Source organism: Nyctibius grandis, chromosome Z (genome assembly GCF_013368605.1).
Source record: "Nyctibius grandis isolate bNycGra1 chromosome Z, bNycGra1.pri, whole genome shotgun sequence".
NCBI lineage: Eukaryota > Metazoa > Chordata > Aves > Nyctibiiformes > Nyctibiidae > Nyctibius > Nyctibius grandis.
The window spans coordinates 99,040,237-99,057,010 of NC_090695.1; the positions used below are offsets into that span (position 1 = coordinate 99,040,237).

The 16,774-nt window shown below is 55.5% G+C and overlaps 1 protein-coding gene across 2 annotated transcripts in view; it reads left to right on the top strand.

The window, feature by feature from the left end:
- The window catches only part of PRKCB (protein kinase C beta), a 100,433-nt gene that overhangs the window by 45,107 nt on the left and 38,552 nt on the right, over positions 1-16,774 (top strand). For both annotated transcript variants that reach the window (XM_068422153.1, XM_068422152.1), the window contains exons 4-5: positions 9,007-9,118; positions 10,407-10,535. In XM_068422153.1, the coding sequence (XP_068278254.1) occupies positions 9,007-9,118; positions 10,407-10,535 (241 nt within the window). The remainder of the gene's footprint in view (positions 1-9,006; positions 9,119-10,406; positions 10,536-16,774) is intronic.

Sequence of the window (16,774 nt, forward strand, 5' to 3'; positions counted from 1 at the left end):
GGGTCCAGCCATGGGCAGGGGCTGCCTGTGCTCCTCAGGCAGGTGCTGCTGGGGGGGTTTGGTGGTGGGATGGTACCCGACACCCCCCACGTCCCCAGAACTGCCCTTGGGCCTGGTCACCGCTCTGGCCCTAGCGAAGCGGTGACTTTATCCTGATGCCCGGCGTGTGCTGACCGAGGGACCTGCCTGTGCACATCCCTGCTTTGACCCCGAGCCACTGGTGTTGGATTTCTCGGGGCACGTGCGCCCGCAGCCCCCCAGCCCCGGCTGCGCAGCGAGGTGCCTCCAGCTTGGCAGCGCTCCCCCACCTCCGGAGAGGCTGCCTGGCAGAGTGTTAATTGTAACGAGCTGATAACGAAGCTTTTGTGTGTTCCCAGGGCTGAGCTGCCCTGGTAGGTGTCCTCCAGCTCACCCAGGTTGGTGCTGCAGCATCCCGGGTCCTGCTCCCGTGTGCTGCCAATGTGGTGCTGGGGTGCTGCAGGAGCAGCCCCGAAAACAAACGCTTTCAGACTTGGGTTTGTGCACAGTTTTATAAGCCCCGTTTCATTTCCACTTCCCATCAGACAATTAGTCAAGATGATTCTGTGATTCTGTAATTGCAAAACAGGCAGGAAGGCACCGGCGAAGGCGCTCAGGGCAGAGGGAGATGGAGATGCTGAAGCCACTTAACCTTGCCCAAGGAAAATGAGGTTTGGCAGTGGGAGAGCAGGGAGGGCCGCGAGCCAGCTGCCACCGCCGGAGCTGTGGGCAGCCTGCCCGCCCCGCGCCACGCTCCCGGCCTTGCGCATCATCTGGACGGCAGCTTGCGGCCGACAGGAGAGGCAGCAGGTACCAGGGAGATGCTTCGCCTGCTTGGCCCAAGGTGGATGCAATGCTTTTCTTTTCCTCCCCCACCAGCCCTGTCCAAGCTGGGGGGAGCCAGGAGCAGCGAGGAGCCCTCGGGCCGCCCGGTCCCGAGCGCAGCCCCTTGGCCCCTGCCCGGCAGGTCGGTCCCACGCGTGTCTCCCCCTAACCCCTGTGGGTTACTGTGAGCAGCCTCTGCCCGAGAAGGGAAAGGTCTAAATTAAATCTAAATTGTCCCATTTTAAGAGGTGCCTTTTGATACCAGGGCACACGTAAAGGCCCTTGATCAAATTCTCTGTTGCTGGGTGAGGATTGCCACTGCAACTCGTCGAGCAGACAGATAAAAGCTGCCCACTCGGTGTTAATTACTTATTATATACAGAATAATACATTATTTCTGAAAACAAAGAGAAGAATGCAGGTGCTTGGGACTTAAAGCAGGGAGCAAAACTGGCCCTTTTGTAGCTGGATTTTTTTGCCGTTTATCAAAGCCTCTGTGAGACCCTCTGGGTTGTAGCCCTGGACAGCCATCGGCTGGGGGGTGCACGCAGGGCACACTTGGCTCCTTCTGCACTGGCAGGCAGGCTTCTCACAGCAATGTAATCCTTCAGGAGCTTTGAGTCGGGAGATGGAAAACTGCTTCAGCGAACAGCAGTGTCCTGTGTGCTTCGGGAGCGAGCCGAGGACGGGGGCTTCAGTTTGGAGTGATGCAAAGCTCGCGTTTCCCTCTGCTCTGTCGCTGCTAATAACCCCGGCGTGAATCCAGAGCTGACGTGAGACGCTGGGAGCAGCTGGGCTGCAGCGATTGTGGCTGGGCATTGTTTCAGGCGGTGCAGCAGGCTGGTAACTCGTTCCTTTCACAAACGCCACCACCCAATGAAATCGTGCAGAAAGAATGGGTTTAATTTACTGCGTTTGTCTAAACCTTGCAGTGTGTTCGTCGTTACAGTGGGCCACGTGGTTTTGGCTGAGCTGGAGAGGGAAGGGATGCGTTCAGCGAGGTGGCAGCGGTGGCTGCGGAGGGGAGATGCTGCAGTCCCAGCCTGGGCTGAGCTCTGGGCTGCTGGCTGTCATCCCCCGGGCTGCTCTGGCCTGGTATGCTGGTCGTGGAGCCCAGGGGAAAAACATATATTAAAAGGAAAAAAAAATTCTGACTTTGGTCCTGGATCTGTGTGTGTTGTGGTACTTCATAGTTCCTTGGGAATCAAGGAGAAAAACATCCTGTAAAGTGCTTATGGTATATATGGATGCTTAGTTTTAAGCACCTGAGTAATACTACTTAAATAAAACTCTTCTGTTTGAAGTTAAGTATGTGCTTAAGCGCTTTACGGGATGGTGCCTTGTGTGTGTGTTGAGCAGCTAACCCGGGGGTGGGGGGCCTGACATTTCACACTTTTTGGAGCATAACAGAGTAACTGGAGAGCAGTGAAAGGTCAAAGTCTCTTTCTGTTGCTGTTGACTGGTCCTGCTTTGGAGCAGTTCCCTGTTTGAACCTCCTCGAGGAGAGGGGGCGTGTGTGTGTTTAACCTTGCAAATCCTACCGAATTGCAATCTTCCATCTGAGAGGAGGGTTAATTATACAGCCATGATGGGGCCTCAAAGTTAAAAAAGAATTAATTGCTTCTTGCAATAGAGAGTGAAGCTGTAGCTATAAGTGCTGGTACTGAAGACACTGGGGCTGCTGTCGTGCTGGATTGCTCCTAAGTCACAGCAGGATTTATTTCTTTTGGTGGCTGAAGATCACAGAATCAATGAGGTTGGAAGAGCCCTCTGGGGTCATCGAGTCCAACCGTTGCCCTGACACCACCATGGCAACTAGACCAGGGCACTAAGTGCCATGTCCAGGCTTTTCTTAAACCCCTCCAGAGATGGTGACTCCACCACCTCCCTGGGCAGCCCCTTCCAATGGCTAATGACCTTCCTGAGAAGAAATGCTTCCTAATGTCCAACCTGAACCTCCCCTGGCGAAGCTTGAGGCTGTGTCCTCTTGTCCTAGTGCTAGTTGCCTCCAAAGGGTCTGGCCTTCACCACGGCTCTCGCGTTAATGGGCTCTCGGATCGTGGTCTCTGCCCTGTGTCCCCGCGGTGGGCACTGCTGGGCTGTTCTGGAGCAGATCCCACCCAGAGCCACCAGCTCCAGTGCAAAGCTCCCCTGGTTTTTGTGACGAGCTCTGACGCTGCTGTGCTCTCCTGTTGGCAGGAGGCAGAGCTGGCCGTGACCGTTGGAGCTGAAGTTTTCTGAAATTTGGCAAGGTCTTCAGGAGCTGAAGTCAGGCATGTGTAATGTAATGCAGTTGGCAAACCTAATTATAGCCGGAGCTGTTAGTAGAATGCATAATTATTTATATTGTAGACAAAATAATCATTACAATGACCTTCTTTGCATTATCCTGTTAAAGGTCATCTGATGAGGATGCATTAATAAATATCAGAGTTGCTCTAGGAAGGTAACAGGAGGTGGTGGAGTCACCATCTCTGGATTTCTTTAAGAAAAGACTGGACATGGCACTTAGTGTCATGGTCTAGTTGACATGGTGGTGTCAGGGCAATGGTTGGACTCAATGATCCCAGAGCTCTCTTCCAACCTCATTGATTGATTGATTGATTTTGATTTTGCATTTAATTTTTCCACCATTTGCAGCTTTAGTGGAGGATCTCTGTAATGCTATCACCACGGTGCCCTCAGTCTTTCCACGCTCTGTTTGCTGGAGGCAGAATCATCTCATCTTTGTCTTGGGCTCCTCCTTTCTCGGAAAGCTCCAGAGTTGTGTTTGTACTGGAGAAAGTGTTGCTGCCACTCTCAGAGCAAGAGAGGTGCTTCGCAGGGTGTGGGTCGTACAGGCGCTATCAGAGGCAGGAGCGGTGCGTGGTCGTTACCCCTTCGTGCCCAGCCCCACAGACCCCAAGCTGTGCTGGAGCAGGATGCACAGGGTTGCTCCACTTGCCCAAGTTTGGCTTCTTCTCTGCAGCGTTTGGGCAGACGTGGGCTGACAGCAATTTGCAAAGTGAGCTGCAGGACACAGGAGATGCTGTTTGTACTGCCTGAAAATTAGCAGCTCCTACAAGCTTCTCCTTTCTGGACCCCCTCGCCTGCTGCTGGGCAATCCCCTTGCACAGGATGGCACCATGGGGTTATCACCAGGCTCTGCCTCTCGAGGGTGGAGGGGGGTTGTGCAGCCGCCTTCCTTCCTCCAGCTGTGCCCGTCAAGCCAGGACCTTCCTGCAGATGCCAGGCACCCTCTTGCCCAGGTCCTGCCTTAGAGAGCAGGACCCCGATCCCTGCTCGCATCTCCTGTACCTCCGGGGTGCCCCAGGTGCACAAGCAGACCTTCCCAGCCTTGCTGCAGCTTGCTGCTTTCGTTTGTCTCGCTAATGAACTTCCCCAGCTCTCGGGTGTGCCATCTGCCCCTCGCACCAGGGCACACGCTGCTGCTCCTCCCGGCGCCAGCTCCCGCGGGATGAAGATGTATCTGCTGTGCTCCCTCCCAGCACCTTCTGGTGCTTCCCCAGCTCTTTCTCCTGCCAGCCTGCACGTGGCTGCAGCCCTGCAACCGAAAAGCTCTTCTCTCGTGTTCTCGGGGGGGTTTGTGTCTAGTGTTGCAGGCAAGAGGGCTTTCAGGGGATCTCCATGGGCAACCCGGAGGGTGCAGAGTGCAGGGAAGGTGCTGTGGGAGCCCTGTGCTCACGGAGAGCTTCCGCTGTAATAAAATGACTCTGGAGGCGCGTGAAAGGTAACAAACGTTTCTAAACGATGTTGAGATGCTCACGTTGCTTAGGGAAAGCAGCTGAGTTTGGCTTTTTTTTTTGCTCGGTAAGAAAGTGTGTTTTATTTGGTGTTGGCAGCAGCAAGAGAAGAATAACTGTCATCCATATCCCTCTGCAGTTGGCTGACTAGCAGATGAGATCTTCTGTCAATAGAAATGTATTAACGTGCTGGGAGCTGCCAAGGAAAGCTGTCAAGGGCAGGTGTTATCTGTGGCCGCGTGTTCGACACGGAAGCAGCCCAGACGTGTTGGCTGCTGGGGGGTTCCTGGCCGTGCTTGGGGACCGCTGCCCTTCCACAGCCAAGGTCCAGCCTCGGGCCCTGCACTGCGAGAGGTTTTCTGGGGCTGTAGTACTGTAAATGATAGAAAAATAGTTTTGGTATCACTGGTGCAGCGGTGTCAAATCATCTTTAAAATGTGGCGTGCTGAAGCGGGCTTCCAGGGAGTTCCAGTGTGGATAGGAAAGATGCTCCAGCCTTTGCCGTCTTGCCTTGAACAGGACCTGTACTTTCCTCTCGTGTGGGACCTTCCTTCAGGGCAGCCTCTGTGGTTTATCATTGTTCTTCCCTTTGAAACAAAGACCCATCACTCTTGTTCACTTGTTCCTTAACCTCCTTGCTTGGTTGTTGCTGGGGCTTGGAGGTGCAGGGGGGGCATCCCCAGAGCTGTCGCCGTGGTGTATTTGCTCTGCTATACGCTGCTTAAATTGCTCTGAAATTCACTTTAAAATAGTCTCCTCACATAAACTCTGTTAATTCTTCTTCGGAAGAGATAATTTCCAGCTTTCTCTGCAATGAGGTGGGGAAAGCAGGGGTGCACAATCTTGAATCAAGCCTTTGTGGCTGTCCTGTAGAGCCCAGGAAATTTTGACAGCGCGAAGGATTAAAATAGCATCAGGTGTTGGTGTAGGTCTGGGCTGCCCCTTCCCCAGGGGGAGCGGGGGACCTGAAGAACTCAGAGTGCAACGAGTTCATTGCTCATGAATCAAATGTCGTGTTCCTGGGAGAGCAGGATCAGCCCGGCCCGCAGAGCCGCAGGGTGCAGGCACAGCCACCTGGGGTGGGACGGCTGGGGCCGGCTTGGGCAGGGGCAACCAGAGGTGTGTGTGGTTCTGGGGGAAGCCAGGGGCTGTGGGGTTTGCTCTGCAGGTCAGGGTGCAGTAAGTCAGGGGTGTGGTACATCAGGGATGCAATACATCAGGGATGCACTATTGCACGGGCTCGTTTCAGACCAGAAACCTGCTGTCAAGCTGAGCAGCAGAAGCCAGCCACCTCTGACGGGTCGGTGCCTGCAGGGTCAAAGCCAAGAGCTGCTCCTCTCCTTCCCTGGCTCCCGCTTTGCCTCCCTCCTGGGGCTCACGTCCTCCGAACACGCTCGCGTCCCTGCTCTCGGAGGCTGATGGGTCTGCGGCAGCGCTGGTTGGAAAGGTCGGACCCTCTCAGCACAGTAAAACACTCCTAAGAGCAATTTTCATTCTGCTCCCAAGAAAGCCGTTTCCCAGGGCTGCTCTGCGCTGGCAGGAGGAGGAGCAGCGCCTTTTCTTTTCTTGGCAAACTTCTCTTTAACCATTCTCGTTTTAAGTCTCTCGGCATCTGCGTACGCAACGATCTCGTCATCCCTGTCTCTGCGGTACAGAAATAGTCTCTTTGTAAAACAACTTCAGCCTTGTTCGAAAATGATACCCAGAATTTCCAGTTTCTGGCACCTTCTGAAGCACCAGCCAAGGTGAAACGGGCGACCGGAGCAGCGGCTCTGCCGTCCCCGCGCCCGGCTGCTCCGTCACCCGCACGCCTTCGGGCTCGGGTCTCTCCAGAAGAGCCCCTCGGGGGTGGGCGCAGGGGGTGAAGCCTGAAATGCCCCCGTGAGGGATCCGGCCCCCCGGGGCAGAGGGTCCCTGCTCGTGGGGCTGGGGCCTAAGGGGGCAGTTTGGGGACCTGCGGCCGCTCTGTGCCAGCACCGCTTGGTGCCTGCTGTGCTTTCTGTCCTTGGCTTTTTTAACTCCCAGCTCCAGGGGGAATTTGAAATCCTTCGCACAAAGTGGAAGTTGTCTCATTTTGCATTAAGCTTGTGTCTTTTGTGAATGACTAAAGCCTGCGTTTGCCTGAACAGGAATATCTGTTTCTAGAAGGGAGCACAGAAACTGGAGCGCTCGGGGGCTATTCCTCCCCATGTCCCACGGTGGGGTTTGGCTGGCACGTGGCTCCTGCTAGAGCTGCCCCCGTGCCCCTCATCCCACTGCTGACAGAGGGTTGGTGCCCGAGCATCCCTGGGGTTGTCCTCTCCTGCCGCGGGGGGTACGGGTGCTGTGCCCAGGGGCTCCGCGGGACCCACGGTTCAGTGTCTGACCGGCCGGCCAGAGACCTCCTTTCTCCTGGGATGGTGACAAAGCTTTTTATTTTCTGGAGTGCCCCATCTCCAGGGAGGCATCCTGAGCTGTTCCTGCACGTGTGCTGCCGGGGCTGGTCCTTGGGAGGTGCAGGGAGCTGGTTCCCCCCCAATTAAAGAGCTCCTTGTCATCCAGGTAAAGCTGCCTACCGAGACGATCCTGGGCTGCTGCACAAACAGAGCTCAGGCTGTAAAATCAAGCAGGGTGAGTTTTTAAGGGCTTACGACGTGTCCACTGGAAGGGTCTGACAACCCTGTAATGAGTACGTTGAATTAGCTGAAGCATGTACCTAATCCCTTGTGCTGACAGACTGAATGACATGAAGCTCTGTTACTTGCCCACCTTTCTGGTACCACTCAGGTTACTGGTGATGCTGGGAAGGAACGCGCAGTGTTAGTGCTTAATGCACTGAAAGCTGCAGTGCAATAGCAGCAGGGAAATTAATCTCAGGTGAAGGTGGTGTATTGGCAGCTGTGTTACAGCTCGGTTCTGACTCCACTCGTTATTTACTGAGCTCACAGTGCCCCGGAAAGGTGTCTTTGCTAACGCCCGGGCACCCTTCCAGGCCATTAAGAAGCCAGTCAGCTCGAATGACCGAGCCAGGAGCTATGCCTCATCCCTAACCCTTAAACAATTAACCCGAGATGAAATTAAGCCAGCTGCTACTTGCCGTAGTCTTCCTCCTTGCCTGTGTGTGTGCTGCTACCGAGCGTGCTGAGCTCCTCCGCAGAGCCGGGCTGCCCTGGGCTGTCCGTGGGGGACCAGCGCTGCCCACCCCTCCTCGTGCATCGCTCCGTGTTGGCTTAAAGCTGCTCTGTGTCGGGCTGAATAACTGAGGTTTGATCAGGGCTTCCAGAATCGTCTTGCCTTGCGTGGAAGATACACACAGAATCAATGAGGTTGGAAGAGCCCTCTGGGATCATCGAGTCCAACCGTTGCCCTGACACCACCATGGCAACTAGACCAGGGCACTAAGTGCCATGTCCAGTCTTTTCTTAAACCCCTCCAGAGATGGTGACTCCACCACCTCCCTGGGCAGCCCCTTCCAATGGCTAATGACCCTTGCTGAGAAGAAATGCTTCCTAATGTCCAACCTGACCCTCCCCTGGCCAAGCTTGAGGCTGTGTCCTCTTGTCCTAGTGCTGGTTGCCTGGGAGAAGAGGCCGACTCCCACTGCGCTACAGCCTCCCTTCAGGTAGTTGTAGACTGCACTAAGGTCACCTCTGAGCCTCCTCTTCTCCAGGCTAAACACCCCCAGCTCCCTCAGCCATTCCTCGTAGGTCAGACCCTCCAGACCCTTCACCAAGAAATACCCAATCCTTGGTCTGCCTCGGTCTTTTCGTTCCAGTGGCTGATCCTATCTCCCTGTTGAGAAGTTGATTCTCGTTTGAGTTGGTTTGGCTTTAGCTTCTGCAGACCCTTGTGGGAGCCCAGGAGCCCCATTTGCAAGGTGCCTGGGCAAGACTGCAAACAGTGTTGGGATAAACTGGGCTCTCCTGGGTTTGTGGGTTCTGCTGTTGGTTTGGTGAAAGCTCCAGATATTAAAGCATACCCGCAGCAGCTTGATTCCCCAGGAGCGTGCTGGGGAGGGGTGGGCACCAGAGCACAGAGGTGTTGACTGCGTAGTCTTAATATAGATGGAAATCATGGGGGGTTTTTTTCTGCTCTACCCCACTGGGTTCACGTGGAGGTTGAGCAGCGTCCAGCCCTTACGTTGGCTCTTATGTACCGTTTTCACCTGGTGTTTTCTGTGCTAAGACCGAGTTATTTAAAAACACTGAATCCCCAGGCAAGCCAATGCATTTCTTTTTCATTGTTATGGCAACACATACAAAGAGGAATAAAGCTGGATCTTGGTGACTGTTGGAAAAGGTCCCCGTCGGTCGGTGGCAGTTGACTGAAGTCCATTAACGGTGCCTTCGGAGCCAGCTGGCACGGGGAGCCCGGAGAGCGGCGGTGCCTTGCCAATATTTGATGCAAGTTTATAATCTTTATCTGTTATTTTTCCTCCTAGGATCCCCGGAGCAAACACAAATTTAAAATCCACACGTACTCCAGCCCCACCTTCTGTGACCACTGCGGGTCGTTGCTCTACGGGCTCATTCACCAGGGGATGAAATGTGACAGTAAGTGACATCAACGGTGGCTGCAGCAGCCGGGGCTCTGGCACCCCGCGGTCCCGGGCAGGGGCTCCCAGCTGTGGCCAAGAGCCTGTCCCCTCTGCCACCGGTACAGAGCGTGCTGCTGGCACCTGGGGGCTGGGCATGAGTGGCAACTTCTCGCCTCTCGTGGGGAGCCCCTGTGAGTTCTGCAGGGAGAGGGGAGGGAAAGGCATCTGGGGGGGACGACCCTGCCTGCATCCATCCCTCCTGCAGCATCACCCACACACCACACCCTGCAACATCCCCCACACCCCACACCATCCCCCCATGCCCCTGCAGAATCCCCCACGCCCCCACAGCATCCCCCACACCCCGCAGCATCCCCCACAGCATCACCCCACAACCCCACAGCATCATCCACACACCATCCCCTGCAACATCCCCCACACCCCACAGCATCACCCCATGGCATCACCCTACAGCATCCCCCACACCCCGCAGCATCCCCCCAGGCCCGGGCTCTGCGCAGACCCCGAGTGACACCCCGTGGCCGCGACAGTCAGTGCCAGCTGTGGTGACACAGTGACACGGCCGCTTCGGAGCGCTTGGGTCTGCACAGACCTCGGGCACAGGGGTACCTGGGGGGTTATTGTACAGGGGGGAGAGCAGGGGGCGAAGGAGGAGGGAGAGGATGTGCCAGGTTGGTGGTGTACAGCCCTGGTCACGCGTGCTGGCACGCCTCCGGCTGCGGGGACAGCGGGCTCTGCTGCTCGCCGGCGCTGGCTTTCTCAGAAATAGAGGAGCTTGCTGGCTGCTGTGGGAACAGTGTATTCATTATCACCCTTAACGTGTTACCAAATGGAAATGAATTTCTCTCAAATATAAATTTTTGTATTTATATATTTTATATATAAACATTTTTATCAATGTACATATGAATACACATATGCAGGTAATTTTTAATGCCCCTCATCAGCTCCTGGTGAGTCTGGCTGCATACCCAGTGTTGCACCATGTGTGTGATGGAAGAGAAGTTTGATAAATCAGCAAAACTTGAGTAATTAGAGTAAGGGCTAAAAGCCCTGTGGTCTCTGTCCCAGCAGTGCTGGTGGTGGGTCCCCGTGTCCAGGCAGGGCTCTGCTGGAGTCTCCAACTGCGTTTGATGGTCCATTTGCTGCATGTTTATCCCGGAATCCCTCACAACCATCCCGGTTTAAAAGGAGGACAAGTCCTTCCCCCCGTCCCCTCTGAGCACCCCGTGAGCTCGGGCAGAGGTGACAGGGGTGCTGAGTGTCCCTCTCTCCGCCCGCAGCCTGTATGATGAACGTCCACAAGCGCTGCGTGATGAACGTCCCCAGCCTGTGCGGGACGGACCACACCGAGCGCCGGGGACGGATATACATCAGGGCCGACATCGAGAAGGACGTGCTCACCGTCGTAGGTAGGTGATTCCCCGGAGCAAACACAACTTTAAAATCCACACGTACTCCAGCCCCACCTTCTGTGACCACTGCGGGTCGTAGCAGCCGGGCTCAGCAGCAGCTCCTGCCCTGCCCTGGGTGTCCCAGGGACCCAACAGCCACCCAAGGGGCAACGCCTTGTCCCCCATCCCGGTTTCCCATGCCCTGGAACTCCTCCGTTCTCGGTTTGTGGTAGGAAATGGGATTATATCGTCTCTAAAGGCTTTAGCCACCCAGATTTTGAGTTCCCGGGAGATATTGCTTCCCCCGTGCCCTGTAAGTATCTCATGAAACGTAAGCCATGTTCCTGTAGAGCCTCTTGTCCCCTGCATGGAGAGATCAGACCGCAGATGTGACTCTGTGGGGTGCTGGTGGTGGGTGTCCCGTGGCGCGGGGACTGGCAGGAGGCAGAGCTCTCCGCAGGGGAGGCAGCAGCTCGCGGGAGAGCTGGGGCTTGTCTCGCTGAGCTGGGGCAGGTTCCTGCCCACGCTGGGTAACCGGGAAGCCCCGGGTGGGGACGGTCTCTGCAGGGGGCTGCCAAGCTGTTCGTGGGCATTCACAGGATGAATTAAGACCGTGGGGTGTAAAATGCCACCGGCTGCCCACGCTGCCACACGGCAGGAGGTGCTGCGGCGTGCGCGGGGTTCACTTCAGCGGGACAGGGTCAGCTCTGGGGCCTTTGGTCCCAGCTGGGTGGTGAAACGCAGGTTCTGGCGTTGGGGCGAGATCCTCTCCCCATCCTACTGGGTGTGGAGACCCTCGCCCAGGAATTTATTGAGCTTTGCCATGGCAAAGAGCATCGCAGCTGTAGTGTGGAGTGGGAAAGGTCGCTCAGGGCTTGGCTGTTGGAGTGAGTGGGCAGAGCGGGCAGGGTTTGGCTGGGCAGGGAGCAGGCAGAGCAGGCAGGGAGCAGGCAGGGTTTGGCTGGGCAGGGAGCAGGCAGGGTTTGGCTGGGCAGGGGAAGCGCCTGCAGGTGGCAGCACGGGCACGGCCAATGGAGATGATGAACCAAATGCTTTTATTCTTCATCGACTTGACAAATCTGACAGGAATCGGCCATATGCTCTTTGGCAGGTTTCTTCTTTTCTCTCTCTCTGATTTTTTAAAATGTTTTTTTTCTTTATAAAGAGAACCTTTTCCTTCCAATGGAAAACGCAGCTTTTTGGTTAAGCAAAGCATGTTGTTTGGCTTAGAATGGCTCGTTTGGTTAGCTAGCGACCTGAAAAATCACAGCTATTTGCATCCCCTTTTTCCAAGAGGACCGTGACTTGCCCCAGCAGCACTTCTCGCCCCTCGCACTCCGTTGTCTGAGCCCTCCTCTGCCTGACAGCAGGTCGGAGCCGCCGCTGCTTCCCGTGCAGCGAGTGCCCACCATCCTCAGCTCCCAAATGAAGATCAGTCAAGAAGGAGACGTGTTTGAACGCAACACGAACTCGCACGGCGAACCTCAGTGCTGCGAGGTGCCGGTTTGACCCCAAACCCCCAACCCATGCCGCGGTGCGGGGAGGGAGGGAGTGTTCTGGATGGTGCCGCTTCCCCTGCAGTCAGGAGTCACGCAGGGTTTCTTCTGAAGGAAACAAGAAAAAAGAGACTTGTGAACGTAACAGCAACCCCAGCACAGGGGAGGGCACACGAGTGGGACCGACGTGGGGTGTGCGGCTCCGACGTGCCCCGCAGACGTTATGAAGCAGGGCAGGGCGTCGTTTGACTGAGGCTGGGCGAGAGCAAGTGTGTGTTCGCAGCCTGTGCTCTGCTCTGGGCTTTGATCAAGTATCTTATTAGCGGGAAAAGGCTGCTGAATAAAGTGGGAAATTGTAGCAAATTAAAATGTCATCAAGGCGTTGCACGTTTTTGCTTTCCTAATAGAAAAGCTTCCCGATGCAGATTATTCTGAGCCTGTCGTGTTGAGAGATGTGAATGTTTGAGTTTGGGAAACGGAGGAGCGAGAGAATATGAAGGCTGGGCTTCGAGTCCGTTCAATGTACTGCTTCTCCGAGGTGGTGAGTTGCCTGGAGGACTCTGCTTGGTCATTGCTTCTCTCCAGTGGCTGAGAGCTGGCTGTTCCTGCCGCTCTGTTCAGGCAGGGATTGCAGTCCGGTGTGTCGGTGCATACTGGTGGGGAGCTCCCTGTGCCAAGCAGGGGGTCAGGCAGTTCGTCCCTTGTCTCAGGGAAGTGAGCATCTACAGGGACTAAAATGCAGCAAAAACATGATGGGGTTACGCTGCAGGTTCCAGGAGATGGAGGATGTTCAGTGTGTTTAGGTGACCTGTGTGGGGGACAGCGGGGTGTGCCCTGTCCTCGTGGGAGGGCTGCCGGAGCGTGGGGACGATGTCGGGTTCCCTGGTCCCTCCCGGGAGCCTCGGCAGCCTGCTCACATCCCCGGTGGCTCCTGCAGAGCCGAGGCCCCGGTAGGACCCGTGGGAACGCGGCACCAGCTCGGCGTTACAGCCCGTACCCCTCTCGCACCTGCAGCGCTGGCAGAGCCTGCTGGCACCGGAGCTGTGCTATTTACCGAGCTGATGAAGTAAAACATTGACCAAAACTGAAACCAATTATGCTGTGATTAGATAAACGAGCTGGAAGTGCGTTAATTAATAATCACCGGCCCAGGAAGATGCAGCCGTAATGAGTCCCGTGCCTTTCCTATTGTATAAGCATGTGCAAATATATTCTTCTGCAGAGCATTAATTAAGTGTTTTAATGCACGAGGGTGTTAATCCAAGCGCCGGGTGCTCGCTGGAATGCGGCTGCTCCGGGCTGGGGATGGTACGTGCTGCTGGAGGGAGGAAGGTGAGTGCTGCAGGTCAGCCCGGGAGCCTTCCCCTCTCCAAAGCCCTGTCCAAGCGGTGGCACAGGTGTGGCACGGCGCTTCGCTGGCCAAGGCTGTGATGGGGTGGTTGAGCCCTGAGCTGTCCTTGCAGTGAGCAGGGCTCTGCGAAGGGTTTTTCCCTGCGGTGGGCAATGGGAGGCAGAATTGTCTGCGCTGAGCACGGCCTGTTTGCTGGGAGATGAAGGTGCGGGATTTGGCAGCTGCTGTAAGCTGTCTGTAGGAGCGGGGTTGGAGTGGGTTTTGTTGTAGGCTTTTTTTTTTTTTAAACATAAAAGTGAACACCCATATGGCACTGCATATTTAGCAAAGAACTTTCTGGTCTTTATTTATCCAGCACATTAATCTTGCCTTCCCGTGGAAAGCTGAGTACCAGCCGCGAGCAGACCCCCAGCCGCAGCCCCTCCGTGTAGGGCAGGGTGGGCTGGGGTGCAGGGCAGCCCTCCGGGGGCTGGGCTGTGGTCTGCCCTCCCCAGGGGCTGTCGGTGGAGCACCAGCCCCCTTGATGTGGGGTGGATTTTACCCCAGGTGAAACACGGTCCTGGGAGCAGAGGGTCTGAAACCATCCTCTGGTGCCTGCCCCCATCCTTGGCCGGCAGCGGAGCTCGGCAGGGCTGTGCCACGCGGTGGTGGGACTGTGGCACCTGGGGGGGCTTCCCTGGGGGAGCTGGGCAGGAGTCCTGCCCGCCGCTGGGTCAGGCAGGGAGGGGGATGCTGTGCACCCCCGATCCCTGCATCCCTCCCTGATCCTGGGGCATTTGGCCGCTCCGGAGCTGCCTGGCCCCCTTCTCCCGGGTACAGCTCTTGCTGGAGCCGGAGGAACGGGCTTGCCCTGCTCTTGCAGCCGCTATGAGCTCCCCGCCGTGACCTCTGTGGCCAGAACGAGCTGCCTGGAAAGGCCGTTTGCCCTCCTGCTCCGGGCAGTCATTACAGCGAGATTTCTCCCTGTGTTTTCCATTGGAGATGTGGGTGTCTGAAACAAGTGTCACTTCCCAAGCCTGTTCCTGCAGTTACGGCTGGCTGAGTAATTAAAAGATGTTGTCTGAATAATTTATTTGGAAACTATTGCAAATTTTGCAGAATAAATTATTCAAATATCATTCAACCAGCTCTACCTGCCCTTGGCCCTACAAGGCAGAGCGGGTAACATCTCGTTCCCGTGGCAGTGGAGCGGTGTCCCCAGGCCAGCACGACTGCTCCCCGCACCCATGGTGCTGTGGGTGCCCAGTGGGGAGCACCCCTGCACCCATGGGTCCCCTCAGCGTGAGGGAACCCCTTAACTGTCAAAGAAATGCCATAAACAGTTGGAGAGGAGCACATTTCTCCCAACGCGAGGCATCACTGCTGCACTTCCTGAGGTTTTTATTTGTCTTTCACTTAATTGTTGATTTCTGCTTGAAAAGTCAGAAAGTTACTTAAGGTCAAGCAGAAGCATTTTGGTTTTTTAAATGAATAGATAAGATTATTCCCATTAATGAAATTTTTAGGTCTGCATGCTGAGATAATAGCATGACGTAATCAAATCTCATGCTTCAGGGCATAAACTGATTGACTATGAGGGTCAGGAATTATTTTTCCTGTTCCTTAAAGAAGTGAACAATGGCCTGATAAATGACAAAGGCTTATTCGTTTGTCTCCAGAGGACGTTGGCGCTGGCTGTTCGGACGGTGAAACATGAAGCAAAGTCCGAACGTTGATTCGGTGTGACATGATTTCACATCCCCTATCTGTAAGGGGACATCATCTGCTTTGAGTCCCCACGTGAGGCACTTCCCACGTCTGTGAACAGCAAAAGCAGCTCCCACTGTTTGTTCACCAGCCCCACAAACGCCACTTCCCCCGCGGGCGCAGCACAGGCCTGGTCGGGCCTTGTCAGGGCCTACAGCGGGACTCTGATACACTTTTGTGTTTTATAATTCAAGAACGTGGTTATAAAGATTTGCCTTTTTTCCTATCAAAAGGGCACAGATAAAAGCTTGTAACAGTGATGAGAAAATATGTATTCTTCTCCTCCGATAAGGGGTGAGGGAGGGGAAGGCATTCCGGCTGTATCAGCGCGGCGCCTTGGCAGGGCCCTTGGAAATTAAACTCATTACGGAAAGATTTCACACAGCAGATTGCAAGCCTTTCTGCTTGGATGGCGCAAAGCTTTCCGTGGAAGATTTTGACTGAGAGTCCAAATTAAGCCTCAGAATAACTACTGTGCATCCTCTGAAGTGCAGATCTGGTATTTATGTCTAAACTTCAAAAAAAAAAAAATGATTCATTTATTAAATGGCACATGAAGATAATTGTCAGGACGTTCTAGAAATGGAGCCGTGCTGCTCGTGTCGCAGCAGGCAGCTGTAGGCAGGAGGAGGTGTGACTTGGGCCGCTCTCAAGACGCGGGGCCATGCGGGTTCGTGGTTTAAGGGTCATTAGCCATTGGAAGGGGCTGCCCAGGGAGGTGGTGGAGTCACCATCTCTGGAGGGGTTTAAGAAAAGCCTGGACATGGCACTTAGTGCCCTGGTCTAGTTGCCATGGTGGTGTCAGGGCAATGGTTGGACTCGATGATCCCAGAGGGCTCTTCCAACCTCAGTGATTCTGTGATTCTGTGGTGCCGATGGGGCTGTGCAGAGCAGGTGACACACCAGACACTGCTGCGGGTTTCGGTCCGTGGAGGGACCTTTGCTCAGTGCAAAGCTGCCCTGACTCGGGGAACAGCCTGTGCAATGCGTAAGGAATCCACAATAACCAGAGGAGCTTGAAAGCTGCTCGGGTCTGATGTTTTACTCTCCTCTGGAGATACCTGTTGTCTGTATAAAGAAATCGTGAGCCTCGGTCCTCTCAGGTACAGGAGGGTGAATCCTCCTCCTTGGGCATCTTCTCATGAGTGCTTTTAGGATGCTGCGGTGTCCCCACCCGCCTCAGCACCCTCCTGGGGACGATGGCAGATGTCGGAGCCGTACGCAGGGTCCCCGGCTCCCGGCAGGACGTTCATCCCTGCTGCCTGCGGGAGGGGGCTGCCCAGGGACCGGAGCCTCGCCGCGTGTCCTCCCCCTCTGCCAGACAACAAAGCTGCTTCTTATAAATGCCAGTGCTGAGCAGAGGCTGCATCTGCACCCCGGAGCTCCCCGGCAGAGAGATCCCTCTGTCCTGGCACGGCAGAACCCATGGCAAGGCCACGGTGCATCGGTGCTGCTGGGTGGGCAGGGTGAAGCCATTCCTTCTCCTTCTGCCAGAGGGGCAGGGGCAGCTCTGGCTCCCGCGGCTGCCTCGTCCCAGGGCTCTGAGGAATACCCAGCGCTTTTAAATCGACCCCAGACACCCGTACCTGGGCAGCAGGCAGTTCCCGGCGGGCTCGCCTCGCTCTGAGTTGCTGTCAAGGGTGTCACGTTTGATAAATGAGCTC